Source organism: Castanea sativa, chromosome 3, assembly GCF_040712315.1.
Source record: "Castanea sativa cultivar Marrone di Chiusa Pesio chromosome 3, ASM4071231v1".
NCBI lineage: Eukaryota > Viridiplantae > Streptophyta > Magnoliopsida > Fagales > Fagaceae > Castanea > Castanea sativa.
The window spans coordinates 29,346,835-29,363,628 of record NC_134015.1 but is presented as its reverse complement, the minus strand read 5'-3'; the positions used below and the strand labels follow the sequence as shown (position 1 = coordinate 29,363,628).

The window sequence follows — 16,794 nt, the reverse complement described above, 5'->3', positions numbered from 1 at the left end:
TAAATCCTTTGTGAAAGAACTCTGCAATTACAATAGTAAGACTGAGTAGCTGGTTCTTTTTTATCTTTTGGAACATTTTTCAAGGCCTCAGATGTTAATGCGAAAATTATTAACTTCCTTGAGAAAATATATATCATGAATCGATATGTGGTGTGTGGTAAATAGGTGTAACAAACACCGTAAAATAATTCTTTGAAGTTACTGTATTATTGAATCCTGGCTAATTCTTTCTAGTATGATTTTTTTATTGAAGTGACCGTATTACAAGAAAATATTCCTGCTTATAACCCGACTTTGAGTGGCGTCTGAGATATCGCACTATATAAAATTTAAGTAGGATACTTGATATGGTCTACTAGGAAGTCATTTAATGGCTACCATAAGTTATTCTTCACAATGTTAAAGACAGACCTAAGAGTCTCTTGCCAAGAGCCTAATTGGAAGCTCATATGATCGCTTGAAGTCTTATGTTGAGTTTCATGTGAACATCTATTATATTGGTTTTAATGATTTAGATATAGTTTTGTCTAAAAATTTATGTCAACCACAAAGGTTCAGGATCTTTATAGTCAGCACTTATGTATTGAAGAATCACAGTGAATAATAACCTCCATAATCGTGTCATGATTGTCAATTCCCTGTTGAGAGCCTACAATTAAAGTGATACTTTGTCCTATCTACTGCAGGTGAGATCTCTAACATTAGATGTCAAGGTTTGGGAACCTACTGTCTTGAACTTGTTCCAGAACTTGGGTAACTCTTTTTGTAACTCTGTGTGGGAGGGATTGCTTCTGCTTGAGAATGAAAGGTAAGATTTCCTTGAGCTGTATACTAGATAGGCTATATTATTGAGTTTGTCTAGTAGCTGTTAATTTCTTTATTTTATCTTTGTTGTGATTGTTGGCATGTGGAAAATTTGATGTAAATGAATGTGATAAATTACTACTTGTCCCAAATGCCTAAGCTATTAGGAAATGGTGAATTTAATCATTTTAATTATTATTCTAAGACCCCCACTTGACTTGTGAGTCTAAACCCTCCCTTGATAAGTGGGGCTCAACATGTTGGATTTTTAACTTTTATAATGAGAGGTAGAGTAGAGACAAAGTTCAAATTTAGGATCACCTGCTTTATATGTATAGGGTTGGGTTCAAATTACATCTAGTGTAACTTTAAGTAATATTACATCACTCCATATTTTTTATTTAAAGCAAATTTTGATAAATTCACTGTTAGATTATATTTCTTCTTATGCCCTCAATGCTTACAAAATTTCAAGATCATCAAAGATTAATAACTATAGTATCCATTAAATGTTAAAATTATGCATAAAAGATGTGTTTATGGATAGCATGGTAAATATCATTTGATCCGCACAAAATTTGGCATGCTTGTTAAGATCATTGAGAATATTTAATCCTGCGGTGAGATTTTTTAAATATTAAAGTTATTAGTTGGTATAACATTGCTTATAGTTAAATACCGGTCTAGACCCATACATATATAAACCTTTTTGTGCACGAGCTTGTTCATTAAAAACATTACTAACTTGTGAATCAAGCCTCAAATACGGGTTGAACTTGACTTTTTTCCTAATGAACTGAACATAAACAAACTTTTTCTCAAGCAGAGTTTGAGCCGTTTATGAACAGCTTAGTTTGTTTTTTGTCTTAGCTATGTTGCACCTTTTGATCCGTACACTTCACCTAAGATTGTAAAAGAAAAAAAATGTTAAGTTTAGATTTTATCTCCTTTTTTGGCAACAAGCTCTCCCTAACTTTTGGTAAAGGGATTCTTCTAGCTCTTTTAAATGAAAATTTGGGGTTTTTTCTTATATTTAGCACGGAAGATCTTTTGCTATTAAATAAACTCTTCTATTTGAGGTATTTAAAATATTAATCTGGCAACTTTTGAGACCACAATTAATGACAGATATTGGTGAATTAATGAAAAGGTTGCGGCAGCAACATCTATAAGAAGTGAGACTTGTTTAAGATATAGGCCAGACCTTTGAGCAATGGCAAGTGCCCTCTGTCCAAGGCTCCAAGCAATGTGCAGCAAGTTTGAGTGTGGGAATCAGTCTCTCCAAAAATTGGAGCATTGTGCACTAGGAATAACCTTTGAGACTTGTTTTAAAATGTTTAAAAAAAATTATTATTACTGTTATTGATAAGTTACACACACTTAGTGATTCTTGAATCCTTGACCTCACTCTCCATCCCATATTATGGGAGGAGAAAATGCCATATGTTTTAAGACAGTTTAATGTTGCTTTCTACAAAGTCAACTTACACAAACTTTTACAATAACATTCCTTTAGATTGAGGGAACTGATATGTTTTTTCTGAAATATGGTTTTATAAAATCTTTGGTTCAGTGGCTACATGGTAATCTATACTTTTAGTACTGGGTAGTTTTGAGTATTCTCAGCAAGAATTCAGATTTACCCATCTAGTTCATTTTCTGAATGCAATAGTTTTTGTATACTTTCTTAGTTTCTTACTCATCATTACCATTTCCCCTGGTACGGTGACCAGTTCTATGTTTTCCTTGAATTTTATCACTTCCCACAGCTGTTTGAAAGAGAAATATGAATTTGGTAATACTTATTAATGTCATATATGCATATGGATTGGGCTTCAATATTGCCTTATTAGGGAAGTGGTTATGGAGATTTGGGCAAGAAAGGGATGCTCTTTGGCGTCAAGTGATTGAGGTGAAGTATGGTTGTGATTGGGGTGGCTGGTGTTCTACCTCTTTCTCTGGTCCTTATGGTGTCAGTTTGTGGAAAAACATTAGATGGGGGTGGCACTCCTTATCTCGTTTTATTATGTTTGATATTGGAGATGGATCAAAGGTGCTGTTCTGGCTAGATCATTGGTGTGGTTCTTCTTCTCTTGCCGTTCGCTATCCGGAATTATTTAGGATTTGTCGTAGAAAAGAGGCTACTGTGGCGGATCTTTTGAGGTTCACCAATGGAGTCCTCCATTGGGAGTTTCAGTTTTGTAGGGATGTGCATAATCGTGAATTGGAAGCTTTCAGGAGCTTCATCAATTCCATTTATAGCATTCCTGTAAGGGGGATTGGGGAGGACAAGTCCTGTTGGCTGCCCTGTAAGAGTAAGGGGTTCACGGTTAGTTCTTACTACCATCTTCTTGTTGGCCATAAGGAGCAAATTTTCCCTTGGAAAAGCATTTGGAAGTAGAAGATCCCCTCTAGAGTAGCTTTCCTTGTTTGGACCGCAGCTTTGGAGAAATGTCTGACTGTAGACAATTTAAGAAAAAGAAAGATTTGCATCCTGGATTGGTGTTATATGTGCAAGTGCAATTGTGAAAGTGTTGACCATCTCTTTCTTCACTGCCCGGTTGCCATGGAATTGTGGGACATGGTCTTCGGTTTATTTGGAGTTTACTGGGTTATGCCAAGGTCTGTTGTGGGGCTTTTGGCTTGCTGGCAAGGTCGTTTTGGTCGCCTTCGTAATGGAGATATTTGGAAGGCCGTTCCTCATTGCTTGTTGTGGTGTATTTGGAAGGAGAGAAATAGTAGATGTTTTGAAGACATCGAGAGTTCCATGCCTGTTCTTAAGTCTCTTTTTTTCCGAACCTTACTAGATTGGTTCTCCATGTGGAGAAGCCTTCCTTTTCTTTCTATTTTGGATTTTCTTGATTTTTGTAATGTTCGTCTTTGATTTGTTCTCCCTTGTATACTTCCTGTGTACTTGGGTGACTCTTTTTTCAATAAATTTCTTTATTACTTATCAAAAAAAAAAAAAGAGTGGGGAGTTTGCCTATGAAATACCTAGGGATACCTTTGGGAACTTCTTTTAAGACAGTTTCGATTTGGAATCCTATTTTGGAGAAGATGGAGAAGAAACTATCAAGGTGGAAACATCTCTACTTATCTAAGGGTGGTAGGCTCACTTTACTAAAAAGTACTCTATCAAGTCTTCCTACGTACTTTTTATCTCTCTTTACTATTCCTAAAGCTGTGGCTGCTAGAATGGAAAAGATTCAGAGGAATTTTCTTTGGGGGTCTTCTGAGGGGAGTTTCAAATATCCTTTGGTGGCTTGGGATAAGGTGTGTTTACCTGTTAAATTGGGTGGGTTGGGGATAAGAAGTGTGGCGTTGTTTAATCAAGCTCTATTAGGGAAATGGTTGTGGCGTTATGGGCAAGAAGTTACCCATCTCTGGCAGAGAGTAATCTCCACAAAATATGATGAGGGTCAAGGGGGGTGGTGTACGAAAGTGTGCAGGAGGACCCATGGTTGTGGCCTTTGGAGAAGCATTCATGAAGGGTGGGAGAGTTTTTCTAAGCATCTGTCTTTTGTAGTGGGTGAAGGCACCCGCATCCACTTCTGGCATGATAGGTGGATTGGGGATAATACCCTAAAAGATCTCTACCCTGAGCTCTATGTGTGTTCAGTTGCCAAGGATGCTTGCATATTTGAGGTTTTGTGGCTTCTGGAAGGAGGTACTACTAGAGTGTGGAATTTAAGGTTTTTTAGAGCTTTTGAAGATTGGGAGTTAGCTGCTTCTTTTTCTCTTCTTCATTTTATCTAACCTCGTATTCCTCGGGGGGATAGGAGGGATACTCTTTGTTGGCGGCTCAAAGGCGACGGTAAGTTTGACACCCGCTCTTATTACCAAGCAATTCAGGGTTCTCTGAATTTTTTGTTTCCTTGGAAGGGTGTCTGGAAACCAAAGATTCCTAAGCGAGTGGTTTTCTTCTTGTGGACAGCTGCTCACGGTCGGATTCTCACGTTGGATAATCTCATGACTAGGGGTCGCCTTTTGGTAAATCGGTGTTGTATGTGTTGTGATGGGGAGTCGGTAGACCATCTTCTTCTTCATTGTCCTGTTTCACATACCTTGTGGACTCTTATGCTTCAGGCTTTTGGTATTCACTGGGTTATGCCAAGATCAGTGGCGGGGTTGTTGTCTTGTTGGCATCAGTGGCGGGGTTGTTATCTTGTTGGCATCAGTGGCTTAGGAAGCATAACTCAAATATTTGGAACTTGATTCCAGGGTGTTTAATGTGGATTGTTTGGTTGGAACGGAATCGTCGCTCATTTGAGAACATGGAGAAGACGTTGGATGAGTTAAAGGTTTTATGCCAGTGTAGCATTTTTGAGTGGTCTCGTTGTTGGGGTTTTACTGATTCTTCGTCTCTTTCAGAGTTTATGTTTTCCCTTAGATTATCTTTCCCTTAGATTACCTTTCTTCGTCTCTTACTGTTCATCATCGTGAACATCCTGTACTATTCATTTTTTTCTCATTAATATTAGTTCTTTGATTACCTATCAAAAAAAAAAAAAAAAAAAAAAAATATATATATATATATATATATATATATATATATATATATAGGGAGAGAGAGAGAGAGAGAGAATGGGTGGAAATATCATCTATATGACAATTTAGCTTACTGGCATCATTTCTTGGCTGGCTGATTGAATATTGGGCATATACATTTTGTGGTATTCTAGAAGTCTTAAATTTTTAATGTTATTCCCTTTTAATCTTATGCAGGATAGATGAATCAAGTGCTATGATCACATCAGTTACAAAACCATGCCCCAAAGATCCCAACTACGTTAGGGAGAAATACATTCAAGCAAAGGTAACTGGTTAATCCTTCTCTTGTATTGTATATGTATTGAAATCAATATCTTGCTTAGAGCATCAGAATTGATATTCTGTATGACATCTTTAAAATTGCAAAAAATTTCTGTGAGATTTTTCTGTATAATACTGCCTCCTGCCTTTTCTAATGATTTCTCTTTGTATTTGATTTTTCACGCTATTCTACTTGAATATAAGGGTAGCATAAGAAAGTCATTGATGTGGAAAGTGCAAAGAAAATTTTATTTTGATTTTGATTTTGTTTATTTTAGTACTCAAATTTTATTTTTAACAGTTATTCCGTTGGATTTTATTTTAGGTCGTATTAGTTAAGTTAGGTTGTGTTAAAGACAAGAATAAAATAATATAGAGAAGCGGAAGCAAGAAAGAGAGAAGAACACTAGGGATTACGTGGTTTGAACATCCACAGAATAAAACCCTAGCAGCTACATCTTTACTATAAACTCAACTCATCAATTACAGTGAACCCTTAATAGGGTATATATAGAGATTAGAAGCTAGGGTTAGCCCAACATGGGCTTACAACATAACTAGGCCTCTTGGGCCATTACATCAAGATAAACCCAATACTTTAATAATTAGTATTATCTTTAATTTTCTAGACTTGGGTTATTTTTGTGATTCAATAATTGGGTTTCCTTAGTCAATTAGAATTAGGGTGAAGTCATATTAGTCTATATAAGCACACTAGTAGAGACAATTTTCTTGAGTAATAAATTTATTGTTGAAGTTTTTCCTTCAATAGCTTGGTGCTGATTCTATGCAACCTTAGGTGCTTATTCTGATTCCTAGTTTTTTTATTTTCTTCAGTTGCTGTGTTGCACCAGTTTTGGTTTTTTGAATTACGTTAGTCATACATATTTAGTGCTTTGATTTTGGAAGATCAACATATATTATGAAACATCCCAAAAAGGAAATACATAGAAGTATTTTTGATCAGTTAAACTCTCGTCTTGTGTATGTGGGAAATTGATGTCTTACTTGGCATTGGTGATAAATTTTCTGTTTTGATATTTTGGAACTTGCAATAAGATTTCTTAATATTCTTCTAAACAATACTCTTCCACCCTTTTTTGCATTATTTCTCTTTCATTTGCTGCTTTATTCTTTCTTTCTTGTTCTTTTTTTTTTCTTTTGTTCTTTCTTTCTTTCTTTCTTTTTTTTTTTTTTTTGGTTTGATGAAGTTTTCAGGAAAGTCATAAATATTGTGTATCGGTATTAAAAAGTGGACATCTATGTAATGGAACTTCCGAGAAAGGTAGGAGGGAAAACAAAATTTGACAGAGAAAGTAATATATGTACCAAAAATGGTATGTCTATTATATACCCTGTAAGCAGGATGATATGTGCACGTCTTTTCTTCTGTCTTGGATAACTATTGATATATGCTAATCCTACTTCATTAGAATCTAAATAGAGAATTGATAGACATGTAATTCTAATTGCTGATGAGCATGTGGAAGATATTTAGGAATTTCAAATTAGTATGCTTATGAAGCATTTATTTAGGGTCCGTTTGGATAGAACTTATTGCTGAAAACTGAAAAAATTGTAGCAAAATAATTTTTAAATGTGTGAATAGTGCTTTGGGACCCATTTTTAATAAAAATTTGGCTGAAAAGTGAAGTTTGTGGGTCCCGTGAATAGTGCACGGGATCCACTTATGCACTGAGAAGTGGCTGAAAAGTCCACTATTGCGGCTACTGTCCATGCACAGTGCATGAACAGTAGCCTTTGTCCCTTAAAAGCTGAAAAGCTGCGCAGGAAAAAGAAAAGAAAAGAAAAGAGCTGAAACGTGAATGTGCCAAATGTAAACGCAATAATTTGTATCCAAACGGATACTTAGTGTAAAAATGCAAAACTGGCTCTCTAAATTTCTTTAGATTTCATTTTAGTCCTCTAAGTTTACTTTCATTTATTTTAGTCCTCTAAGTTTCAAATTTATTCAATTAAGGATTTTCCGTCAAATTTTATTAAAATTTTTTGAAAAAGATCATCTAGAAAATATTTTTCAATCATTAGTTGAATTTTTTTTTTAATTTAAAAAATTTGAAGAAAAATTTAAAAAATTGAAAAATTAACCGCAATATATAACAAAAGTTGATGGAAAAGTTCAATTGAATAAACTTGAAAGTTAGAGGACTAAAATAAACGAAATCAAAGTTAATGGACTGAAATGAAATTTGAAGAAATTTAGAGGGTAATTTTTGCATTTTAGCCTTTTTTTTGGATAAGTAAGAAAGATGTATATTCAAAAAGTTACCTCATGCCAAAAAAGCATAAGGCAGACCAAAGATTACAGAAAAAGAAATGAAAAGACAAAAGAAAAAGAAAAAGCTAATTACAAAGGAGAGAACTAAGGAACAAAGGGAGAGAATCACTAGAGGTGAGTCCTCAAGCCTTAGACCAGTCAAAAAGTGAACTACTAAAAGAAGCAAGCAACTGGTCATCAGATTTTTCCACATCCCTAAAAGTCCGTCAATTTCGCTCCCTTCATATACACCACATTAGGCACAACGGAGCTAAATTCCAAATGCTAGAAGAGTGCTTTCCAAACCAATTCCACCAACCAAAAAGAGTATTTGCAACCAATTTTGGCAAGACCCATGAAATCCCAAAAGATCTAAAAACCAAGCTTCACAATCGATAAGCTTTTTCACAATGGAGTGGCAAATGATCCACTATCTCCCCATTACAACGACACATAATGCACCAGTCAACAAAATCAAAGCTTCTACCCCGCAAATTGTCGCCTATAAGAATCTTATCTCAAGCTGTTGCCCAAAAAAAGAAACACACTGATGAGGCTTAACCTTCCAAATACCTTTCCAAGGAAAGATAATGGGCAAGGGACCTTGTAACTTATTATAAAACAAGTAGATGTCAAAATTCTCATTTCACACGGTCTCCATTCTCAGTTGGAGGTAAATTAGATCCCAAGGTACGAAGGAATTCATCCATAACACCCATCTTCCAATCATTTGGTTCTCAAATTAAACGAACATTCCAACTTCTCCATTCCTCTATCCTCAACCGTTCAAGAGAAGAGTCCATAGATGCCTCTCTATTAGTAGCAATCCCACACACAACTGAGAAGGCCACTTGGAGTGGTAAATCCCCACACCACCGATTTGTCCAAATCTTCACTCTATATCCCACCCCTACTTCAAACCGAATATTTTTGCTAAAAACCTTCCAACCCATCTGGATACTTCCCCACAAACCATACCCGTGTACACCCCTTTGTGCCTCCCCTGCTTGGAAGACCATCCCCCCACTCTTGCCCAAACTTCAAAGCCACAACCCTTCTCCAAAGCTGTGTCTCATCAACCCCAAACCGCCATAATCATTTTCCTAGTAAGGTTTTATTAAAAGTAGTTCATTTCCTTACTCCCAAACCAAGATTCGCCGTAGGCGCACACACCTTATCTCACCTCACCAAATGTGTCTTGGAATCCCCCCACAAGAAATCCCTTTGCAGCTTTTCAATTTTATTTGCCACATGCGTAGGGATAATAAAAAGAGATAAATAGTACGTAAGAAAACTAGATAACGTACTCTTAAGAAACGTTAGTCTTTCACCTTTTGACAAATACAGCTTCTTCCACCTAGCCAACATCTGCTCAATTTTTTTCAAGATATGATTCCAAATAGTAGGGGACATATGGGAAGCCCCCAACGGCATACCAAGATAGGTCATAGGCAAAGTCCCAATCATACAACCCAAAATTTCTGCCATGGCATGCACATTATTAACCTCCCCTATTGGAACCATCTTACTCTTCAAAACATTAACCTTCAAACCTGTCACAGCCTAGAAACAAAGTAGTAACATCCAAACATGTAGGATTTGCTCTACATCTACATCACAAAATAGAATTGTATCACCTTCAAACAAAAGATGCGAGACACATTCCCTTCCACCCCGTTTACCATCAACCCTAAAGCCACGAATCAAGCTAGCACCTTCAACTCTTTTCAACATTCTGCTAAAAACCTCCATCACAGCCAAAAACAGCATAGGAGGTAGCGGATCCCCTTGTCTCAATCCCCTCATGCTCCCAAAAAAGTCTGGTGGAGACCCATTGACCAAAATAGAAAATTGAATTGTAGATATACAAGTACGAATCTATCTGCGCCATTTCTCCCCAAAGCTCATTCTCTTCAACAAATCTAGTAGAGCCTCCCAATTCACATGATCATAAGCTTTCTCAATATCTAGGTTACAAATAATCCTTAGAATCTTACTCTTCACTCAATTATTGACACACTCATTGGCAATAAAAACTGAATCAAGTATCTATTTGCCACCCACAAAACTATTCTGAGACTTAGATACTAGTTGATCTAAAACCACTTTCTAGTAATTTGCCAAAATCTTAGACAAGATTTTGTACAAGCTCCCCACCATACTCATTAGGTTTGAAGTCTTGAATATTGGAAGCATCATTCGTCTTAGGGATTAATGCTATGAAAGTAACATTCAAAGATTTTTCAAACTATGTTGATAAAACTCTTCAAATATCTGCTAAAACATCTCTTTCCACAACTCTCCAACAATGGTGAAAAAAGGGTATAGAGAAACCATCTGGACCTAGAGTTTTATCTCCTTCCAACTCTTTAACAGCTAGAAGAATCTCCTCATTTTCAAACCTCCTTTCAAGTCAACCCCCCTCCAACCCATCTATTTGATCAAACTCCTCCACTCCTCTATCTCCTGATACAGATTTTTATAAAAATTGTACTGCCTGAGCAACCAACTCGGATTCTTCCTTATAAATCACCCCATCCACCTCCAAAATACTTAGATGATTATACCTTCTACGGGAATTAGTCACCTTATGGAAGAATTTATTATTGTTATCTCCTTCCTTAATACATAACATCCTCAATTTCTGTCTCCATGAGATTTCTTTCAATGAAAGAAGATTCTCTACTTGGGATCTCACCACAACTCTCTCACATGTCTTTGCATCAAAAAGGCCAAACTCCCCTTCCTCGGCATCTAAAAATTTCAAAGCGTCCAATAATTCTTTCTTTTTACGTCCGACATGACCAAACTTACTATAGTCCCACTGAAAAATATCTTCTTTCAAAGCCTTCAATTTTTTGGCAAACACATAACTAGGTGGACCAGAGAAAGAATGTTGATTCCACCAAGAATGAACTCTATCTATAAACGCGTCTGTCTTTAACCACATATTCTCAAACATAAACGGACTTTTCCCCCTCGCCAATAGAATTGGGAAATGGTCTGAAACAAGACGAGGTAAAATCCATTGGATCACATCCGGATAGTGCTCCTCCCAATCATGAGACACTAGAACTCTGTCTATCCTAGACATTAAAGGCTGATCTGAACCACTAAACCAAGAATAGCTCCCTCCCTCCAAAGGCAAATCAATCAAATTAAGATCCTCGATGAACTCAAAAAATTGTTCCAAAGCGAGAGTAAGACGAATATTACCCAACCGTTCACTCAGAAAATAAACGATATTAAAATCCCCAATGCAACACCATGGGACGATCCAGTATTGTTGAATGCCAACCAACTCATCCCACATCTAGCTCTTCACATTATTATCATTTGGGCCATAAACCCCTGAACATGCCCAAATAAAACCATCTCCCACCCCTTGCCACCGAACTGACACAGAAAAGGAACCCACCATAATCTCCAACCTTTACGTAGTAACCCTTTTTGTGTTGCGTCATTCAATAGTACCCAAGATTGTTCATGACTTCATACTTTTTGCAATGAAATCTGAAATGGCAATTGAAATCAAACCGAAAGTTGATATCTTTGTGTTATTTCATTTACCCTTCCTTAACATGGGTTGCATTTCTTATTCATTCTGTATTGTCCTCCCAAGGTAGTTTCTGTCAAATTTAAAACTTATTTCATTATAATAACTAAAAATTTTAAAATCGCAAATGTCATTATAAATATAATGGACAAACTCACCAGTTATCTTTGGAGGGATTTGCCAAATGTCATTATAAATATAATGGGCTAGCTCACAATTACCTTTGGAGGGACTTGGCTATATTGTCCTTCTTAGCTGGACCAACTAGAAAGTTAACTTGCACACTTAACCTTCTGTCCTTTTCTTTTCTAGTTCAATAGACTCATCACTAAACTTGGTTTATAATGCAGTGGACTTTTCTTTTGCATCGTTTTTTTAGGAAACAAATCATGGTGCTGTGGGGGCATCATGAGTATGGTACTATGATGGGTTCCCCTCTTCTTGCTCTCCCTATGGTTTCTTTCTCATTTGCATTATTTGAACTTAATAAATATCCTATTTTAACAAACATGGGCTGCCTTACTGGAACAACCATTAGTCATTAAACCCATCTCCCCAAGCCATAACTTTCATCCCCCAAACTTTTTTAAGGTTATGTTATGTTCATCATCGTGAGCATGAAGTAATCTTTTTTCCTAATAAAATAGCTTTCCTTATTTAAAAATTAAAATTAGAAAAAAAAAATCCCTATCATGTCCAATCCTTTCCCCCTGGCATCATACATGTATAATGTCCTAGCAGTACACTTAACATGCATATTGCAGTAGTCAGCTAGACCAGAAAGGCACATCAACTCTTGATTTGAAACATACATGATTCAATGTCTCTGCATAACGTGCTTTATAGTTCACTACCAAATGCCATCTTGAGACCTCTTAAATAGCTTCCTTTTAATAGTTTTATGTAGAATATTCTTTTTGATTCATGAATTAGCAATTTATCAAGTTGTTATTAAAGCCCCATCCCTTATGTCTTTCTAGTGGCACTAGCTCATCTACTGCCTGGTTATCTAATCCTTGAATCATTATGTGGAGAGGAGATGCACTGCTGATCCTTCCATTATTCAGTTTCTACATGAGTCAATATGAAGTTTACAATAAAGTGATGCATTGATTTTGCATGTTTTCCCACACTTCAGAGATGTTTTGTAGGTATCTTGGCCTTCTAGATGATTCTTTAGGCTTAAAGGGTAACATAAATGTTAACTAGTGTCATATGATCTCATGTTGCTTTCACTTTGTCATGTTCTTTGTGGATCTGGTAAGATGTTAACTATTAATATGTAAAAGTAAATTTGAGCCTTTAGCTTTGCGAACTACTGGTTCATCCATGAGAGTCCTTGTCATTTATATGTACAGCTTCATTTGTGTCTTAGTGTATGTGTTTTAATGTTCAGAAAACATTCTTATGTTATATCTGCAATATCATCCATGTTCTATAAATCTCAATCTGAATTGTCAGTCTTTACCATCTTTCACTATCTAAGGTCTAGAATGAAGCATAATATTCTTGCCATAAATTAGTACGTAGAGAAATTGCTAGTCATCCGAGGAGTAATTGAAGCCGGGACTCTTTCCTATGCTACAAATATCTGGCAAGCAGTTAAGAATAATAATTTGCGAGAAGTATATCGCCTTATTATTATGTCAGACGTAAGTCTCATCAACACTACCTTTGATCATGTGGATGGTGTCAATCTATATCACCATGTGGATGCACAAGACTCAGATGCAATTGAAAGGAAACAGTATGATCCAGCGGACTGTGATAGAATCAAGGACTCTAATGAGCCAGCAAACTGTCTTCAAGGTTGTTCATTATTGCATCTTGCGTGTGACTGTAGCTATCCGTTGATGGTTGAATTGTTGCTGCAATTTGGTGCTGATATAAATATGCGCGACTTCCATGGAAGGACTCCTTTGCACCTTTGCATCTCTAGAGGGAACAACCCACTAGCAAAGGTTCTACTTAGAAGGTAATATATCTGTCATGAATATAAGTTTTGGAGGTCTTTTATTTTTCTAACAAATTGACTATAATCTATATATATAATAATAGGTAAAGCTGAGAGAAAATTTAATTAGATTTCAAATTGGAATTCAATTAGAGTCTAATTTTGCGCCATGTATTCCATCTAATCTAAGTTTTTAAATTTTTGTGCCAAGTGAGTTAATTCAATGTAAAAATTAGATTTCAATTAGAGTTTAATTTTGCAATGTGTCCTATTTGATTTAAGTTTTTTAATTTTTGTACCAAATGAGTTAATTTAATGTAAAAAATGAGGAGTCCAATATAAGTAAACCATAAAAAGCATAATTTTTGAATTATTTTATATTTATGAGCCTTTTTTGTAGAACTAAAAACAATTTAAGTTTATAAGTCATATATATTAATAAGTAAAGCTGAGAGAAAATCTAATTAGATTTTAAATTGGAATTCGATTAGAGACTAATTTTGTGTCACGTATCCATCTAATCAAAATTTTAAAAATTTTGAACTAAGTTAGTTAATTCCTTGTAAAAATTGGATTTCAATTAGAATTTAATTTTACGGCACGTGTTCCATCCAATCGGAATTTCTTAATTTTTGTGGCAAATGAGTTAATTTAGAGTAGAAAACGAGGAGTCCAATATAAATAAATCATAAAAAATATAATCATATATTTAACACTATATATAAAATTAGAAGAAGAGAGAATTTGAATGATTTTATATTTATGAGCGTTTTTTATAATTAAAAACAATTCATTTGCACAAAAATTATATATATATATATATATATATATATATATATATATATTAATAGGTAAAGTTTTGAGAAAATCCAATTAGATTCTACAATTGAAGTCCAATTTTGTGTCATATGTCCTAAATTATTTATTTTTAGAGAGTTTTATTCTTAATTTTGGAGTCAAATGTGAGACCATATCACAAATATCTATTCAAGTGAGATATTGTTTAAAAAAACCAAAGAGTCAAAAATTAATGAATATAAAAATATTTAAAAAATGGGCAATTTATAATTTCTATCTAATAATATTCTTACAAGACTTTTTAGAGATAAAAAAAAAATATAAGAATGATTATCAATAATATTTAAATTATATATGTAAGATTATTATACTATTCACTTAATGTGTATTTTTTAAATATATTCATGCATATGCATGGGGTTACAAGCTAGTGAATATAAAGTCTTGTTTCTTATGATTAACTTGCAGCATCATGTAAAAAATTACTGTGACAGCTTTTGTAATTGTCAAATAGAGGATTCTTGTTTTTATTAGGGACAGACCAAGCGATAGAATGCAACTTCTGTCTTTTCTGTTGATCAGATTCTTTTATAACTCCTAACGTATAAGTCATGCAGAGGTGCACGTCCATCAATTAAAGATGGTGGAGGGCTTAGTGTACTGGAAAGAGCAATGGAGATGGGAGCAATTACTGATGAGGAGCTATTTATATTGCTTACGGAATGCGAGTAAACTAACATTGCTACCTGATGTAAGCTTGCTTAGTCTGTTTTTGACCCCCACTGCTGACTACCTTAATCTGCATAATCCTCTTTCATCTTTTAGAACAAGAAAAACCCTTCTTATTAATTAATTTTTGATATCTATTGACATTATTTCCCCTCAATTTATAGCAGTCTGTTGAATATTGTTCTCTAATAATATTTGAGATAAAAATATTCTTGTGTTCTAATGTAGTTCAAAATTTCTAATCTTATTCTATAACGATATCCACTGGAAACAGTTAACCGTCTTCAAATTTGATCAATGTTTTATTCATTAGTTGAATACTGGTGTCAAAATTAAAGATTAGTTTCCCTATGGATAATGATGAACAGTGACGATTATTTAAAATTTGGATTAAGTTTCTTTGCTGTGGTTTTTGTTTACTTTTTATGTTTCGAAACGTGCACGTACCTTCTACTTCTAGTTGCTATGAATTTATATGGACATAGAGAACAATAGGTTGAATAAAATGGTCCAAATCCAGTGTTTCGCATGGCCATATGAATTGGGTATAAAAATCCTTCTGGATTTTTTAATCCTCAATCTTTAGATTTTAAGGTTTATTATTTATTTTTAAAATAATCCATTGAATTTATCGATTTAATAGTAAACTAGTGGATGTATGCAAGTGCGTGTACAATGTAAATTTAGGATTGCTCACTAAATTTTTGAAATGGCAATTTGTACTTGGTTCAATGAAAGCCCTTTTTTTTTGGTAAATTATAAAGTTAGTCTCGATCCTTTACCCCATATCTCAATTTAATTTCTAACATTTCAATTATGTCAGTTTAATCTTCAACTTTTTAATGTCATTTCAATTTGGTCTTTGTTATTATTCCTTAGATGGAAAAGACTAACATGTGAAATAGAATAATATAAAACTGATTTACTTGTCAAGTCAACTGCCAACTGTGCCACGTCATATTAAAAAATTTTTTAATAAAAAAACTAGATTTCAGTTCTCGATCTCTCTCTCTCTCTCGTCAGTTTTCTCCATCCTCACCGCTTCGTGATCCTTGCTCAGGGGAATTAAAGTCATATCTTTCTCTTCGATTTCACGAACTGATATTTTAATATTTTGAATATTGGTGCCTATTGCATGATGAGGTTTTACTTTCTTTCTTTTTTTTACCTATTTTGTGGAGGAAAGCATCAAATCCTTTCTCGTGACAATGCTCTGCAGCATGAAGAATGTATTCGTCTAGAACATCTTCAATATGATAGTCTACCTCTCCAATTCATCTAAAATACCCAAAAATTCCATTCCATTGCCATAGGAACATTACAGCAAACAATAGAGCAACAAAACCAACCAAAAACAGAGAGAGATACTGACCCAATTAAAGCCAACAAAATCAAGAAAAGAAAATAGACAAGCAATATCAAACACTTATTTGAAGCAAAATTGAAACAGAAATCTTATTAAACGAAAATACTAAAACAATGAATATCTAAAACCATACATTTAAATGGAGAGATAAGAGTGAAATAGTGTTTGGATTACAGTGGGTTCTTCACTCTACAAGATTTTTTTTTGGTTATCTTATTTAGAGAACTCAAATGGGATATTTAAAGACCCACAAAATTTGCCAAAGTACATTTCAGTTCCTACAAATTAGGACATGAGCATTAAAGTTTTTAATGTTTATTTAAACGTTAAAATCAGCTCTTTTATTCACCTCACTACCTCTACTCGCAACTCATTGTCCCTGAGAAATCTCAACTGCATGTTTGACCATGTCAAACACAGCCAATCATGGCCAAAACATGCAATTCCATTATTCAAACAATTTTATTAATAATAATTATTTTATGTACAATATTTTG

General features: G+C 34.6%; 1 protein-coding gene across 2 annotated transcripts in view; it reads left to right on the top strand.

Moving 5' to 3' along the window:
• The window catches only part of LOC142628005 (ADP-ribosylation factor GTPase-activating protein AGD4-like), a 62,973-nt gene extending 47,769 nt beyond the window's left edge, over nucleotides 1-15,204 (top strand). Inside the window, exons 16-19 of one of the 2 annotated variants that reach the window (XR_012842970.1) lie at nucleotides 687-808; nucleotides 5,530-5,620; nucleotides 6,828-6,901; nucleotides 12,974-13,112. Coding sequence is in view for 1 of the 2 variants with exons in the window: in XM_075801928.1 (XP_075658043.1) it covers nucleotides 687-808; nucleotides 5,530-5,620; nucleotides 12,974-13,425; nucleotides 14,820-14,934 (780 nt within the window). In the remaining variant the exon portion in view is untranslated. Of the gene's footprint in view, nucleotides 1-686; nucleotides 809-5,529; nucleotides 5,621-6,827; nucleotides 6,902-12,973; nucleotides 13,426-14,819 lie in introns of those variants that run through there. The other variant, XM_075801928.1, reaches the window with a different exon arrangement.
• The last annotated feature ends 1,590 nt before the right edge of the window (nucleotides 15,205-16,794 follow it).